The 16,902-nt window shown below is 37.0% G+C and overlaps 1 protein-coding gene across 4 annotated transcripts; it reads left to right on the forward strand.

Annotated features, from left to right (window-relative positions):
• Nucleotides 1-336: 336 nt before the first annotated feature.
• Nucleotides 337-16,902, forward strand: LOC139938019 (uncharacterized). 4 transcript variants are annotated; one of them, XM_071933374.1, is made up of 16 exons: nt 337-672; nt 3,038-3,266; nt 4,711-4,784; nt 5,155-5,271; nt 6,133-6,249; nt 6,796-6,927; nt 8,135-8,254; nt 9,194-9,310; nt 9,878-10,015; nt 10,319-10,456; nt 11,061-11,183; nt 11,923-12,030; nt 12,742-12,849; nt 13,634-13,744; nt 14,186-14,305; nt 14,952-16,902. In XM_071933374.1, the coding sequence occupies exons 1-16, from the start codon at nt 438-440 to the stop codon at nt 15,125-15,127; spliced, it is 2,163 nt and encodes a 720-aa protein (XP_071789475.1). In that variant the 5' UTR covers nt 337-437; the 3' UTR covers nt 15,128-16,902. The 4 variants fall into 4 exon arrangements, with proteins under 4 accessions (XP_071789475.1, XP_071789477.1, XP_071789476.1 ...); XM_071933376.1 differs by lacking the exon at nt 10,319-10,456; XM_071933375.1 differs by lacking the exon at nt 9,194-9,310.

Raw genomic sequence — 16,902 nt, forward strand, 5'->3', positions numbered from 1 at the left:
ACGGTGAATCAGTTGGGTGTGCACCAGTGAGCCTACACCCTAAACCTTGGGAGCAAAATAGAATGAAGTTTGTTGGCCCCATTGTGGGCTAACTCGGGCTGTCTGTGTTATGTGTACAATGTATACACGGTATCAATATTTAATATGGAATGACCTTCCATTGTGTTGAGATTTGAATAGCCAAAATGTCCCCCCTTTATTTGTACTCGGTGAGCCGCTCAGTTGAACAGCAGTGACTATTAAGCATGTTGTTGAAGACGTCATCGAAAACGAAAGCCGTGGGATGAATAGAAAGTGCACTCAAGCGTGGATGAGTGTAAAGCACCAATGTGTGTCAGCTACGTGAAGGGCTTGTCTATTTTAACTGCAGTTTTGTAAGCAATTTCAAGTTGTAGTCAGAAAGAAAAGGTGTTTTTATTTCATGATAAACTATCGCAATGGCTAAACGGGATATTTATTCTACGATGGTGCTCGTATTTGTGTGCCTGGCTTTGGCGCTAGTTCCTGATGCACACGGAATGCCGACTGGTGTTTCTGCGGATGCTTGTGATACTCTTACACCGGACTATATCAACCCAACAACCGGTGCACGGTATTTGCCACAGACTGGAGACACTCCCTATGTTCTGACCGTCCAGCCTAAATCTTACACACCGGGACAAGTTATCACAGGTAACATTCACAACTACTACTATTCGGAAAGGTTTCTGTATCACGCCACCACTTTTTCATTCAAAAGGGAAGTCAGGTTGGCGCAGTGGTGTCTTGCCTCGCCTTCCACCTCTATGGACCCGGGCCCCGGTTCCAATCCTACTTGGGGTACTATGTGGATTGGGGTTTACAGTCCCTACTTGACTTCGTGGGTTTTCCCTAGAACAATTCTCTGGGGTTTTCCTCCCACTTCTAAAACTGAAATTTCGTCAATGTCTTCTTACCTTGTCTAGATGTTGAAAAGGCTTTGACAAGTATTATCATATTATGTAGATACGAAATAATATAGCATCTAATTTACCTTAATGTGATATCCCTTTTTGTAGAAATGAGTGAAAATAAGTGACAGGATACGGAAAATTACCCCTACTTACATCTCAGTAGTGCATTAACAGCTGTTCTTGTATTGATTGTTTACTTTGTTTCCTTCTTCTTTAAGAGGGCAATAATGGAGGACCTTCATGGGGCCCATGATAACAATGTCCTCATTCAGACGAAGGCTAACCCCAATAATGTCAAGCAAACTGCTTGTGGTGGTAATTCTGTGTAGCTTTTTTTTTTATTTACAATCAATTCTGATTAATTGATTGGTGACATTTCCATTTCCGATTGCCACTTTTCACTTGTTAAGACATAACAAATAATAGTAAATAATTCACTCATTACAATTGTAAAAAAGTGCAAGTCAGTGCAGAAATTTGTCCAATATACATAAACTTAACTATTTATAAATAGTAAACATTTTACACAAAACGCGTCACAAGCTAGTTAGCTAGCAAGGGGTGATTTTCTACTCTTGACAAACAACAACCTAACTATTTCTGCGAAAAATTGTCGTATTTCAACACCACTTTCTCGCCATTATTTGTTTTTCTTTTTTTCCCCCTTGATAATGTATTCATTCAATCCATTGAGTAAATATAAAAAGTGTAGAATAAATAGTTTTCATATATGGGATCGGTTTAAAAACAACGGATATTTGGTCTCTATATATGCCTTCAAACCAAAACCGTGTACAAAACGACAAAGACAATGTTTCTTTTATAAATATAAACCAGAAGGGAAACTGAATGGGTAAATTTTTAAATGATTTTTGGCGTTTACTATTTTACAAATATTTTAAAGATTATAGGGGGTTGAACAAAGGAATAACTTTGTCAGGATTTTTCTGAGTTTTCATATCCATGCTAATTTCTTACATACAACGAAAAAAATAAAGTTGATTTTGGATTCTTCAAATATTTTTTTTCAGCTTAGGCCATAATGTTAGTAAGAACTTCGAAAAAAAACTATCGTTGTGGAGTATTATAACCTGTTTTTTTTGTGCAAAGTTCTCGGGTCAAGTTTCGGTAGCACAAACGACCTTAATTCTTTGCTCAATGAATTATTCTTATCCATATCTATTGAAATATCGGCCATGGACATATTATAATTTAATCCTCAATTTAAAGCTCAGATTTCTTTCAAAATTGTAAAAGGAATTTCCAGATGCATGAATGAACAGGAAGGTGGCTGGCAGACCAGTCAAAAGAAAAGAAAACAAAACTGAAGGCTCTAAACCATTGTCCAACCGCAAACAATTTTTCAATGGAGAGGAATGTCAAATAGATTAAGGAATGCATTTCCTAAGCTTCTAAATGCACCTAAAAAAGTGCGTGGTTGAAAACAAGTTTGTTGGCGCTTGCACAAATCGTAGCGGACCGTATTATTATAAAGTTCTCTTGCAAAACCGCAGCAGCGCTTCGAGTTAAAAGGTAATTAAAAAGGTCACAACAAACCGTGTATTTATTTATTTATTTAAATATATTTATTCTATAGCCAAAAGATAAATACATAATTATATAAGAAGTTAAAATTACAATTACATAACACACATGACACAGACTTAATACATGACTAAACCGTAGCGTACATGTAACCAGAAAGCTAAAAAAAGACCTAGCAAACCGAGAAAAAAACCTCAACCAAACAAGCAAACAAACACGCCAAACAGCCACCAGAACAGTTTAAAGGGTTCATACAAGTTTAAAAGGTTCTTAAAAGAAAAATTCACTTAAAAATAAAACTCGAACCAAGTTCATAAATTAAAAATACCTATATCTTAACAATGAGGTTTGGCAGCAGAGAGCACAACTTTTGCCCTGGCACTCGGAGTTCACTTTGTCTTTATATACGAGAACATGTGCCGCTGCAACAACGCACTGTTGTCCCTGGTCTAGGCCGTGGTGCCCCTTTAAAGAAACTCATAAACTTTACGTTCAACTTTTGATTTCAAAGTCTGAAATGAAAGTCAAGGTATGACAAGTTTGCTATTGTCTGTTTTCAGTCACTGTTGAGGGTTGGTCAGACTTCGAAGGAATCTTACTACAGGCACGAGCACAAATAGCTAATACCCCTACACCGGTGGGTACATGGGCGCCTAAAGACGGGTACACGCTTCTGACCTGCTTCAATATGAACGACTTTCTCACCCATACTGACGATTCCACAAAGGTACCCAGTGTTCAGTTCCAGTGGACAGCACCATCGACCCCCTTAGGAGCCGTCACGTTCACGTGAGTTTATTTTATCATGGTTTAGATGTTATTGCAGTTGATTGTTTTCTAAATGTTCTAAAATTAAGTAGCATTTTTGTGTCACAAGTTGATGGGCTTTTATGCCAGCGAAATTATTTGTATAGTGATATAGAAGCCCTTCAAACTTACTTGTACGCAATTTAGTAAGGGTGGCTGGTGCGGGCTTGAATATAGGGAGGTTGCATGTTACGCGATGATCAAACACGTGAACGTGAACGTGGACGTCAAACAAACGTGTTGTTTCTACATGACGTCACCACTTCAGGGCTTATTTCTCCTAGTGCTCATCTAAAATGTGTCTCAACGTACGAACATGACGTGAATTTTTTTAAAACTTTATTACGTATGCTGAAAGTAAAAAGGTGAGAGTTCAACATGGCAATCTTGCTGACCTTCACGTTCACGTAATTGTTCGTTTAACGTGCAGCGTAACCTCCCTACTATCAGAGGATGGTTAAAAACAAGAAACACCACCAACCGTACAGCGCCACTTTATCAAGAACACATCGCATTATATTTGGTTCAGATGGTTCTTGATACCACTTTTTTTGAGCTTGCAATAACAAGTTCAGACTCTCTGATGGAATTTGTAAATGTTATTAAAGGCCAATATCAGAAATGTGATTTGAACCAGGACATCCGGGTTTAGATGCTGATACTAACCCCCCCCCCCCCCACTGAGTAATTTTCCCTTTGTTTACCCAATCTTGATTTGAATTTTGATCTTTAAAAACTTAAAGTTTCCCTTGTGGGTTGAAACAAAAACCATCTTTATCAAATGGGAGTGGAACCTGCAACCTCTGGGGTGGATATCACAAAGAGTTAAGACTAGTCTTACCGCGAGTTAGGACGAGTTACTCATCATAAAACTTAGGACTAGCCATACGTTTTTAATATCTCCTACACTAGGACTAGTCCTAAGTTAGAAAAAAAACATGTAGTCCTTACTTTTTGCGAAATCGACCCTTGGTTTGTTATCGTGGTGCTCAACAAACCGAGCCATCTATTCATTATGCTGTCGTTCTACCCTTTCTACATGTTTATTGTAAACATTGTTTTCTGGTGGCTTCCAAAAGCCATTCGACTTGTAACTGCCGTTGGACTAGTAATCACAGCCAAGTTTATTATACAACCTTGAAATTTGTAGGAGAGGGATCACCTATCCTGCCAATTTACATGTTGAGTCGTAAACTTGTTGTGATCCCGGACTCTACGGCAGTTATGAATGGCCCCTGACTGGCACCCGAACAAAGATATTAACAAGAATAGGCAGACCATTATTTGGTTGGATTTGTCACTCCAATTGTTTGTTACTAATAAACAGAAATGCATTTAATTCAATTCCACCATGGGAAGAATGTGACTGGGTGCGTTTTGTTCATCAAACGTAAATAATGTTTATGTATGTATTTTTTTTGGACAGGGCAACGATAGCTAAAAACGAGGAGACGTTTTGGACTCCCATTACAGCTGTTGTCACAAACGGTGTACCAGCCGGTAAAAAAGAAATGTGTTCGTCTTTTATTATACAACTTACTTAGTTTGTTTGATTTTTCTTTTAATTATTTAACAATCGCTTTACAGTTCAAACTTTTTTTACGATGCTTAGCTAGTCATTCATCAAAAGCTTTCATTTTGTCCTCTTTGTCAATGTTCCAGCAAAACTATCAAAGTTATAGAGGGACAATGTAAAACGTTACCCCGATGGTAAATCTTAACCGTTCAAAATCAATTTGTTACATAAATCTTCATAGTTCCAGGAGGCCTATAGGTCTACTATGCCTCTATTTTTAGAATTAATGCAGAGTGGTATTTAATTTAACGAGTTTATTCCACAAAGTTTCTCTTCGTAAACTCTCACTTACAGGTTCATGTTCCAGCAGTCCATGCGTAAATGGTGTATGCTTTACCGGTGTGAGCGGCTCCTATTTTTGTTCATGTAATACTGGTTTTACAGGAACAAATTGTGAAACTCGAATTGTCCGTAAGTAGATAACTCCAAGAAACTTCTTTATTCGATTATTTTTTTATCTTGTTTTTTTTTTTTTCTTTACCCGCTGTGCACGACTCTCGGCCAATGATAGCTGATGAAGGCTATGTACACTATTGGTAATTGTCAAAGACCAGTCTTCTCATTTGGTGTATCTCAACATATGCATAAAATAACAAACCTGTGAAAATTTGAACTTAATTGGTCGTTGAAAATTCGAACTTAATTGGTCGTTGAAAATTCGAGAGAGTATATAATGAAATAAAATACACCCTTGTCGAACAAGTTGTGTGCTTTCAGATGCTTGAATTCGAGACCTCAGATGGCTTACGGTCTCGAAATCAATTCAAAAACTACATTACTTCACAATGTTTTATACCACCAACAGCTCTCCATTGCTCAGAACCAAGTCAATTTGTTTGCACAAGATTATTTTGAGTAATTACCAATAGTGTCCATTGCCTTTAACTCGTCTGTTTCATCAGTAATTGCGGCCAGTGCAAGGGGTCTTATACTACCGTGCGACTATACGTTTGTTGTTAAATGACTTTATCTAATGCTATTGTTAGAAGTAAATGATTGAATAAAATCAAAAATTGAATCGAAGTGAATTAATATGATGCCTTTTGAGCGGTCACAGTGTACCACAATATTGGCTGAATTAAAGATGATCTCCTTTTTTACAAAATACAAGTTTGGGGTAAAATTGTATCTTTGGCTTTGTTGGTTGAGATTATCTGCTTGTTTTTCTGTTTGGTTTGGTATCCACGTTTTTTAATTTATTTTAATTCATTTTATTTATTCATTTAGTCTTTGGGCTGTTTGCTAATAATTTTTTTTCTCTCATCTCCACAGCAATTTGTCCCAATGGTATCGGATGCTACGAAGGGACATGCTTTCGGGCACAATTTGATGAAAACAGATACTTTTGCAGCTGCAATAACGGCTACTGGGGAGACAATTGTAATCTAAGTAAGAATTACAAACCTCAAATTTCCAAATCCTAAGAAGTTGTCATAAAAAATGACTGCATGATATACCGGGCAAACATTATTGCTTAGGGCCTATCATTGCAGACACGTATAGTACTTACCCAGTGGAAAAATCAGGATTAAACAGGTCTTTGGCTAAACCACAGGACTAGGACTACGAGTTGAAACAAAATGTTTACTTTAAGTTTGTGCTGTCAGATTGGTTTGCCCCCATGTTCAATACAAGTTATGGGTTAACTGTCTTTGATTAAGATACTTTAACTGTTCAATTCAATAGTACAGAATAACGGTGAACTGAGTTGAAACTGTATGAAATCTGGTCATTCTACCCATGCAGTCTGATCACATCCATGACCATTATTACTGTCAGGTATCCTATTTTTGCAAATGCAAAAGGAACCAGACTATTTGTATTTTCATCTGCAATTTTAGTAACACAGTGAGGCATAGTGAAGCCCAAAGCTTTCATGATGATATGAAGATTTCTGGCGGTAGTTAATGGCGTTATTTTCATTGTTTGTGACAGAAACAACAGCCTGTCAACCAACCAACCCTTGTAAGAATGGGGGAACCTGTTTCTTGAGTATTGGCAATAATCAAAATTATGTCTGCGTATGTGCTACGGGATATGAGCCACCTAACTGTGAACAGCCAACAGGTAATTTTGTTTCAGTCGTATTGGCCTACACATAAATAGATCCAGCTTCTTACTCTGCGATGCACCGGCCCTGTCCGATTTAAGGCCCGGTCACACAGGCTCTGATAACGAGAACGAAAACGAGAACGATAAAAATGCACGCTCTCAATTGGTTGAATTGCTCCACGCAGAATACGCCCACGCCCATTCAACCAATCGAGGGTGTGCATTTTTATAGTTCTCGTTTTCGTTCTCGTTATCGGGGCCTGTGTGACCGGGCCTTTACACGGCTGCCCTATCGGTCTGCAACCAGTAGACCGTCGGGAAACCATGAAAACTTGTTTGTTATTTTTTTTTTTTTTTTTTTTTCAATGTTCTTTAGTAAGTTTCTACACTGTAAACCTGCAGCATTTTGTGCACTGGAGATGCAGAGTCCAATAGGCCTTTGCGATCATGCCTGTCTGAGGATAGAGCTTGTTTATGAAAAAATATGAAACAAGCTATTCAAGTTTTCGGTCTACTGGCTGCAGACCGATGGGCAGTGAAGAGTTGAAGGCACTGTACACGTTTGGTTATCGTCAAAGACCAGTGTCTCATTTGGTGTATCCCATCATAAGCATAAAATAACAAGCCTGTGGAAATTTGGGCTCAATCGGTCATCGAAGTTGCGATAAAATGATGAAAGAAAAAACACCCTTGTTGGACGAATTTGTGTATTTTCAGATAGGAATAAAAGACTTAGCTAGAAGTCTTTCATTATTTTAGTTATTACCTCTTTCTCAAAAACTACGTTACTTCAGAAGGAGTCGTTTCCCACATTTATTTTATACATCAACAGCTCTCCAATGCTCGTTACCGAGTCAGTTTTTAAGTTAATATTTGTTTTGGGTAGTTACCAAACGTGTACCTTCCCTTTAAGTTGACAAGTTGACACTGAGCATGGAGCATGGTGGGTTTAGCACTTCCCCAAGTGGGCTACCCTTGTTTTGTTCCTGAAAGAAAATTACAGGATTGTTGAAGTCACAGAGGAGAAATTGGCTAACATAACCTGCTAGGCATAATATTTGTTTCAATATAAGTCGAGCCATCCCTCACACTCCCACAATCCCCGTTTTGGCATTGCTTGATTGATTACAAAAAGATAACATACTAACTCTAACATTTATTTCCATATACTTCAATGTAATGTTGTGTTGTTATAATTATCCGTGTTATTGTCTTTGCTTAGTTCCCGACCTACCATGTGATTCTAACCCGTGTCAAAATGGCGGAAATTGTGCTAACACTGGTAACCAATACATATGTACATGCAGTGCAGGTTATCAGGGAACCAACTGTGACGTAACAAGTAAGTAAAGTAGCTTGCACATTGATCATCTTATATTAACTTTGCTAAGTTAGTATAAACATGTAGAACCATACCATTTAACTGTAATCTAACCATTGCTTAACTTATCCAACTTACATCCCGATTAGAAAATGAGAAAAGATGGCTTATGTCCTTTCAGTTAGAAAAAGCTCCGTCATTGAGTCAGTTAGATAGTTTAAAAAGGGATTGCCTAGTTTATATCTCGACCCCCTAGTAGATTATTTCTTCTTAAAGGCAGTGGACACGATTGGTAATTACTCAAAATAATTATCATCAAAAAACCTTTATTGATTACGAGTAATGTGGAGAGGTTGATAGTATAAGACATTGTGAGAAACAGCTCCCTCTGATGAAGTGCCTTAGTATTCGAGAAAGGAGTAATTTTCCACGAATTTAATTTCGAGACCTCAAGTTAAGAATTTGAGGTCTCGAAATCAAGCATCAGAAAGCATACAACTTCGTGTGACATGGGTGTTTTTTCTTTCAATATTATCTCGCAACTTCGACGACCGATTGAGCTCAAATTTTCACTGGTTTGTTATTTTATGCATTGTTGAGATACACCAACTGTGGAGACTAGTCTGTGACAATTACCAATAGAGTCCACTGTCTTTAAAGATAAACATAACTATTGGAAGACTTTTCGAGAAATTGTTCATTTTTTATTTTGCCATAGTTTTTGCACTTTCCCCATGTCTATCCATTTGTGGATGCATGTTGTTCATTCAGAAGCATGTATATATCAATGCCTCCCATTTTAACGTTGTACTATCTCATGTCTAACGAACATTTTAGCGCATGTTAACCTTAGTTGAACTATCTGCATAAACAATAACCTTATCATTGTTCAAGCATTAATTCTCAAAAATATATTAGATGTAATTTTGTCGGAATATCTGTGTTATTGTATTTGCTTAGTTCCCGACCTACCATGCGATTCTAATCCGTGTCAAAATGGCGGCAATTGTGCTAACAATGGTAACCAATACATCTGTACATGCAGTGCTGGTTATGAGGGAACCAACTGTGATATAAGTAAGTTGCGGCTTTAATGCACGTTACGGTGCTTTAAAGAATGCTATGTCAGACTTAGCCTTTAGGCTATCCCTTAGATGTAGGTGATTCTGGTTATCTTAAACAGGCCTTTTGGGGAAAGTTATTAAAAACAGTTTGCTGGAAAAAGCAAAAAATCTTATCACTTTACTGAATTAGAGATGTAGAGCTTGCTATTACAAAGTACTAACAAACAATTGTCAGATTTGTTAAATGCTAGGGCTACAGGCAAATCCTGGTGTGTCAAAATAATTGTTTCTGTAAATAATAGGAAGGCTTTCTTTTTTATGACAGCTAAGAAACCAAACTATACATGTACATGGATTGAAACCAAACTGTTAAAACGCAATGCACTGACGTTTTAGGGATGATAAAGAAGGCCTCAACAAACTTTTGCTTCGGTTGTGACTATCCTTAAACCCAATCAAACTACTCTTTTTTTAAGAAATACAATGTTGTTCAGGGGGCCTATTCAATTATAATGATCAATGTTTTATGTGTTCTAAGAGAGTCGCATTGTTTGTCATGTTTGTATGTGTGTCTATTTAGTTACACCCACAACGCCAACACCCATCCAACCTTGTGATTCTAACCCGTGTCAAAATGGCGGCAATTGTGCTGACAATGGTAACCAATACAGCTGTACATGCAGTGCTGGTTATGAGGGAAACAACTGTGAAACAACGAGTAAGTAAAGTATCTAATAGTGCACATTAATCAGTAACTTTGCATTTGTATTTAAAACCTTGTTTTTGTTTAATGCATAATATATATTCTGCATGAATATAAAGTCTCACAAATCGTTTAGTGCATGTTACCCAATTTGCCGACAACTGTGCTAACAACGGTAAACAATACAGATGTACATGCAGTACTGGTTATATAGGAACCAACTGTGTTACAAACTAGTGTTTGCTCATGTATGATCAATGTTTCATGTGTTCATATAGACCCACATTGTTTGTCATGTTTGTATGTCTGTCTATTTAGTTACACCCACAACGCCAACACCCATCCAACCTTGTGATTCTAACCCGTGTCAAAATGGCGGCAATTGTGCTAACAATGGTAACCAATACAGCTGTTCATGCAGTGGTGGTTATGAGGGAACCAACTGTGAAACAATGAGTAAGTAAAGTAGCTAATAGATCGGTTACTTTCCGCTAATAGATCGGTCTTTTAAACCTTATTAAACCTTATTATTTAATGCATATGGTATACCACCTATAAACTCTACATGTATTTAAAGTCTCAAACATTGTTCAATGCATGTTAACCCAATTTAATTATGCATGTTCTAGAAGTCTTTGTTTAATGCATGATACTCAATTTATTAACTCTGATATGTATCTCTTCCCCATAGTTTGTTTAATGCATGTTACGGTACCCATAATAACTCTGCATGTATCTAAAACCCAACATATTGTTTAATGCATCACAAAACTTAACTCTGAAAGTTGCTATAGCCTAACACATGCTCTTTTTAACTCATATATTTTGGCTCAAATCAGTTTACCTAAAAACTGACAGATTATTTCCCGAATTTCACTCGGTTCAACTCAACTCAAGTAAGGTTTTGGGTGAAGAGTTGCAGTCAGAAAGTCGAGGGTTTAAACTAAGCAGTGAGTGTGTGTCTTGCTCACAGAGGATTCGAACCCCCATTGGTGTTCAATTCAATTTAATTTACAAGTGTCTTCTAATTTGTGGTTTCGTCTTGTTTGTTTTACCTCAGTACCTAGCAACCCATGTAGTTCAAACCCGTGTCAGAATGGAGGTTTCTGTAGAATGGAGACCATGGATACATTTGTGTGTGTGTGCCTGAACGGCTTTGGTGGGGATAGGTGTGACAGAGCAGGTAATATCTCTCAATTTGAGGTTTGAAAGTGACCATGACAAATAAATTACGTTAATCTGCTTTGTTCCCAAAGTACCGAACAATCTTGCAGAATCTCTCGCCTTTGCTGAAAATGGCTGCATCAGTAATAATTCTGTTTTATTTAGCCGCCCACCATAATCTCAATTTAAGAAAAATCATATTCAGTATTTACATATTCAGTAAGTGCCAGCTACAGTTCTAAAGACATTTCAGTTCTTTCCAGAATTGATCAATCTCTTCTCTTTAATTCCCGAACACTATTTTTTTTTGACGAGATTTTAAACTGGGCCTTGAAAGGTGTATTTCACGTTGTCATTGTAGTTTATTAGTAATAAATAAACTAAAATGACGCAGCCTACAAAAAAACAAAAAAACATTTACGCTAATAAACTTGTTATTATGAAAATACTTAGTTGTCTTAACCCGTGACTTCGTAGTTTGGCAATGGCTGAATTGATCCAGGATGCCACACTGTATGAGATTATTTGCTTAAGATAACAATATACATAATGTTTTGAAGAAAATGAGGAAACTGCTGGCTGAGTTTGCAGTTTGTCCATTTTACTATTGCAACGAAAACAAAAATACAAAAAGGATAAAATCGGAAGAAAACTTCATGTTTGAGTAAATTCATGTCAACATCGTTGATTTACAAATTTTCGGTTTGTTCACACTCCAATGGTTCTTTGTGTTTTTTTCTTTTCTTCTGTGGTTGTAGTTTCCTGTTCAGTGGCACCAGACTATCCGTGTGAAAACCTTGGCCAATGCACCTCAGAAGGAGTGTGCGTGTGTCGGCCAGGGCACAGTGGAGACCGCTGCGAAGTCCGTAAGTATTAAAAACATCTCGAAATAAAAGTGAAACGGGAAAACCGAAACGTTTTTACAAAAGGAAAGCTCATATTAACAATTCTGGCAATCAAGTTGGTAGGGGAAGGCTGGCAGGGTGAGCTACTATTATTTTGTTTATAATAATAATTATTGATTTGCAACATGCAACAAATTGTGATATAAAAGGCCTACTCTTTTTTGGTAAACCGGCGGGTTGATCGTTATCAGAACGCGCAGGTATGATCAAAGCATTTTTTTTCGTTGCTGACATTAAGAAATTTTTTTTGGTCAAATTGTCAATGAAGATATAATATAAGCCACTTGTCAAAGTGTCAGCAGGTTATTTGAAGTATACTTCTGATTATTAAAACCCCGAAATACCGCAACTACTGAAATTGATATTTTCCATTCAAAATGCGCAAAAAATATGACAGTGCTTTATATGTAAAATAATCACAAGCATGATCCATCACACTGACATGAATTTTGAGATTTAGTGTTGCAGTAAGCACAGTTCGCCTCATACCGAATCTGTTTGTTAGGCCGTGTCCGAAACGGCGACTTCGGCTACAGCTACGGCTAGATCGCGCGCGTCTGCCTACGAAGAATAGGCAGACGCGCGCGATCTACGCGACGTAGCTGTAGCCGAAGTCGTCGTTTCCGACACGGCCTTATCTTAGTTTCTCAACCCGATTGTTCGTCTATTCAGGTGCATGCTCAATAGATCCCCCTAACCCCTGCGATAATGGAGGGACTTGCAGCGACCAGGGTGTATGTACATGCCCCGCTGGCTACACCGGCACAAGATGTGAAGAAAGTGAGTAGAAATTGACGAACAAAATAGTAAAATGCACTGAACACTATTGGTAATTACTCAAAAGACTTGTTATAATAAAACCTTACTTTTAGTGACGAGCAATGGAGAGCTGTTGGTAGTATAACACATTGTCAAAAACGGCTTCCTCTGAAGTAAAGTATGTTTTTTGAGAAAGAGGTAATTGCTCAAAATAATACTTTGAACCTCAGGCCCGAAACCTTGTATTAAATGCATAAAAGCACACAGATTTGTGGAACAATGTTTTTTTCTGTCATTATTCTCTTGCAACTTTCATAGTCCAATTGGGTCAACATTATCAAAGAGTTGTTGTTTTATGCATAAATGTTAGGATACACCATGTGAGAATACTCGTCTTTGACAATAATACCCAAAGTGTCCGTCGAAGGCATGACAAAACACTAGGGATAGGACAATCTTTATATTGATGGCTATACCAGCAAGAATCGTGACACAATTAAAGTCTATTAAAATTCTGTTTGTTCAAAATTCTCAGGGGAAAAATGCCATAGCAATTTGTTAACAATGCATTTTCAATTTGCAATTGGACAAACTTCAAGTGGTATTTTGTTTCTACAAGTGAGCAATTATGATAAATAATGTGGTTGGATTCAGATTGCGCTGGAGAACGGTGCTGGTTCTCTTTAATAATTTCTGGATGTTGAAAAAAACTGCTTGTTATTATTATATTTTTAGGAATAGAATTTGCAATATCCGGTTGATTGTAAACATTCTTGGTTTTTTGGTCTCACTTTTCACCATGCAGCAATCCCCACTACATGTGTAGAGGGAACTACTTGCCTCAACGGAGGATCATGCAGTGCAGCACAGAACAAACTATGTAGTTGTTTGCCTGCGTATACTGGAGAGAACTGTGGTACGATGTGTAGCCCTACAATAAACCCTTACCCAGACTTTTTAAGACAGCTGACATGCATCAGCTCTTCTGTATCCTTCACCCCGTTTACACTAGATCCAGAAAAATGGACCAAACCCTGACAGGATCCTGCAATTTGGATGAACAGCTAATGCAAACACAAAGAAAACCAGGATTAGACCCGTTTGAGATCCTGCAATTTTCGTGGACTTCTTAAGTTTGGAATGCCTGATAAGAAGTTGTTTTTTGGGGTCGACTACCCTCAGTCCTTCTGAATTTTTCATTTGGGAAAATACATTGAGGGTTTGCTGACCAGGAATGCAATGCTTTAAGTTTAAAATGATCTCCTCTCAGCTCCAAGAAAGGAAGACAAAAAAAACAATTTGCAAGACTCGTAATAGTTACAAATTCTTCACCAGAATTTTGTTTTTGTTGTCCTAGAACTTCCTGTGACGAATCATTGTGAACAAGCAGTTTGCCAGAATGGTGGTACATGCATCAACAGGGAAACAAGGTATTCATGCGCCTGCAAAGACGGTTACTATGGAAACACTTGTGCAAGTAAGTTATCAAAACAAACGCTGCAAGTCTCGCACATATTCAACACGATATTTGGGGACCACTTTGCTCCAACACGTGTATTATGGCTGTGATAGCGTTCCCACTCTATTCAGAAACTCCCCGCGATTCCGTGATAATCTCGCGAGACTAATGCCCTGCGAGACTACTGCTCTCACGACTACGGTCCCCGGCAGCGAATTTTCTTTTCTTTTCCCAAACGACAATGCAATATTTTTTTCCCCTTTCCGTCAAAATTGGCTCTTTCCGTCAAAATTACGTCATAATGAAGTTGGCCTGCTCTTTCTTTGGTCGTTTGGAAGAAGGAAAAAAAAGAGCTCCCCGGCAACCAGCAGTTCGCGCGAGAGCGCCGCCACAGATCTCATCGCGATAGACCATTACGAGCTTTTTCCAGAAGACGATCATAGCATACTGATCGAAACATCGAGTTGAAACCAACGGTTCTTTTCAAAACCACCCCAACTCATTAGAGATAGTCATCACACGGTGTTACCGCAAACCTTTCTTTGTTCACAAGTCATTGCTTACACAATTCGGTGCATTGGGGGTAAAAAACAACAAAATTCATATTCTTATCCGCGATCTAAATTTAATAATCTACCATTTCTTTTTTTTATGTCCTTGACAGCCTTCACAGGTAGTACCGCAGGACCATCAGTTGGTTTAACATTGGAGATTTGGTGGATAGCATTGATTGCTTTAATAGGTGCACTACTGATCATTATCATTATTGTTGCACTCTGCACCATTCTTCGATCTAGCAATACAGAGGAACGCCATTTAGTTGGAGACAAGAGAATCTAAATATTCATATACTGTCGAGAATTATCAAGAGTTTTATGCCAAGTCCAATCTATACTTTGTATTAAAGGATTTGGGTACTTTTTCAAAATGTCCATATAGATTTACATTAAACTTACAGGGTTTGAAGATACTGATAGTGGAAAGCTTCCCTTCAAATATTACTAACTGAGGTGCTGTAGTTTTTGAGAAAGGAGTAAAACAATGTAATGAAAATATTTTTGTGAATGCTTAAAATAATTTTGGTCTCATGAGACGAAAATTATTTTCATGACATTGTTTTACTCATTACCCCCAACACTACAGCACCTCAGCACGTAATATTTTCAGGGAAGCTTTCTACTATCATTATCTTCAAACTGTGTAAGTTTAGTGTAAGTCTGTGGACACCGTGTTTTTTTCCCACAAAAAGTACATACACCCTTTAAACGCAACGTATAATTATTTTATCAAAAGCCTTTTTATTTTTTTATTTTTTTTATTTTTTTTATTTTGTGAATGTCCAAAATATTATGGTTATTTAGAATAATAACAAATTATTGTATTCGTACATTTTTATGGGGGCGGGACAAAGTATAAAACAATTGTTGTCCTGTTTTGTTTTTGTATAAAGGTATAGGCCTATGCGTTATAAATTTGAAGTCAAAAACCAACATTTTTTGTGAAAGAATATATTTTTTATATACATGTATACACATGTATGTGTATTTTTGTTAATCCCTTTAACAGAATATATAACAGTTTCACTCCAAAAAGAGTTTCACTGCGTCACAATTGGTTCTAGTTATGTAACTTGCTTCGCATTCAGTTTCGCGTGAAGTATAAACCAACACTTGGAAATGAAGTCAAGTATTGATAGGCTTTCGTTCACATTCAAACGCCATAATTTCAATAAATAACCAAAACATTCTTTTTTTAATTTTCTGCAGTTTTTATTTGTGTATAAAATGTATTAATAAAAAATACTTTTAGGAGCTTTTATGGGGTGACTGGTATAATATGACCTAGCCTTAGGATCTCATTGCCTAGTCGTTTGCTTCTGCTGGTGTTGCATGCATGTGCCAAATGTAATTTTCGTTGTTTTATGGCTGCATGAATGTAAGCACATTATATTAAATATTATTATTAAAACACACTCTTACGAGCTTTTCTTGGGTGAGTGGTAGGACCTAGCTTAAACATCAAAATTATGCTTAGTTGCTTGCTTCTGCTGAGTTGCATGGTAAAATGTGTTTTTCGTTGTTGTATGAATGACAGTATGAAGTAAGCACATTCTATTAGTGAATAACAATGAAGTCATTTTAGTTTTACCCAATTTAGCTCTTTTATGAATTCTTCTGCACAGACAAATTTTTTCGTTTTGACAATTTATCTATTGCTTTTTGATGTATGTGTTTTTGCCGTTGCATGAGATAGCTTTAAAAAGCGAGTTTATCCTTATTGTATTGCTCTATTATCTAGGTTGAACATGACAAACTTGTACATGATTACATGTACTCCGAATAACCACAAATATCTTTAATTCTTTTAAACAAGTGTTAGTCATTGAAATATTATTTATAGAAAAGGTGTGAAGGAAATCAAATATAGTTGTCATCAGTGTCTAGTAACTACTTCCAATAGATCCATTCAGTTTTATCTCTGGAAAAGAAACCCAGAAATATAAAGTGATCAGATATTTTTTAAATGTGTATAAAAATAAATAAGTGATTGTTTTAAACTTATTTGCATATATTATTCCTACATCATCGTTCATGTATTTCTAGAAAAAAATAAAT

This window comes from Asterias amurensis, chromosome 6 (genome assembly GCF_032118995.1).
Source record: "Asterias amurensis chromosome 6, ASM3211899v1".
NCBI classification, from domain to species: domain Eukaryota; kingdom Metazoa; phylum Echinodermata; class Asteroidea; order Forcipulatida; family Asteriidae; genus Asterias; species Asterias amurensis.

Bases quoted from the DNA above. Each gene is read 5' to 3' on its own strand.
- LOC139938019 (XM_071933374.1), top strand. From the start codon at position 438: ATGGCTAAACGGGATATTTATTCTACGATGGTGCTCGTATTTGTGTGC. The intron at 4,785-5,154 runs GTAAAAAAGAAA...TCTCACTTACAG, and splicing joins CACAAACGGTGTACCAGCCG to GTTCATGTTCCAGCAGTCCA. The intron at 5,272-6,132 runs GTAAGTAGATAA...TCATCTCCACAG, and splicing joins TTGTGAAACTCGAATTGTCC to CAATTTGTCCCAATGGTATC.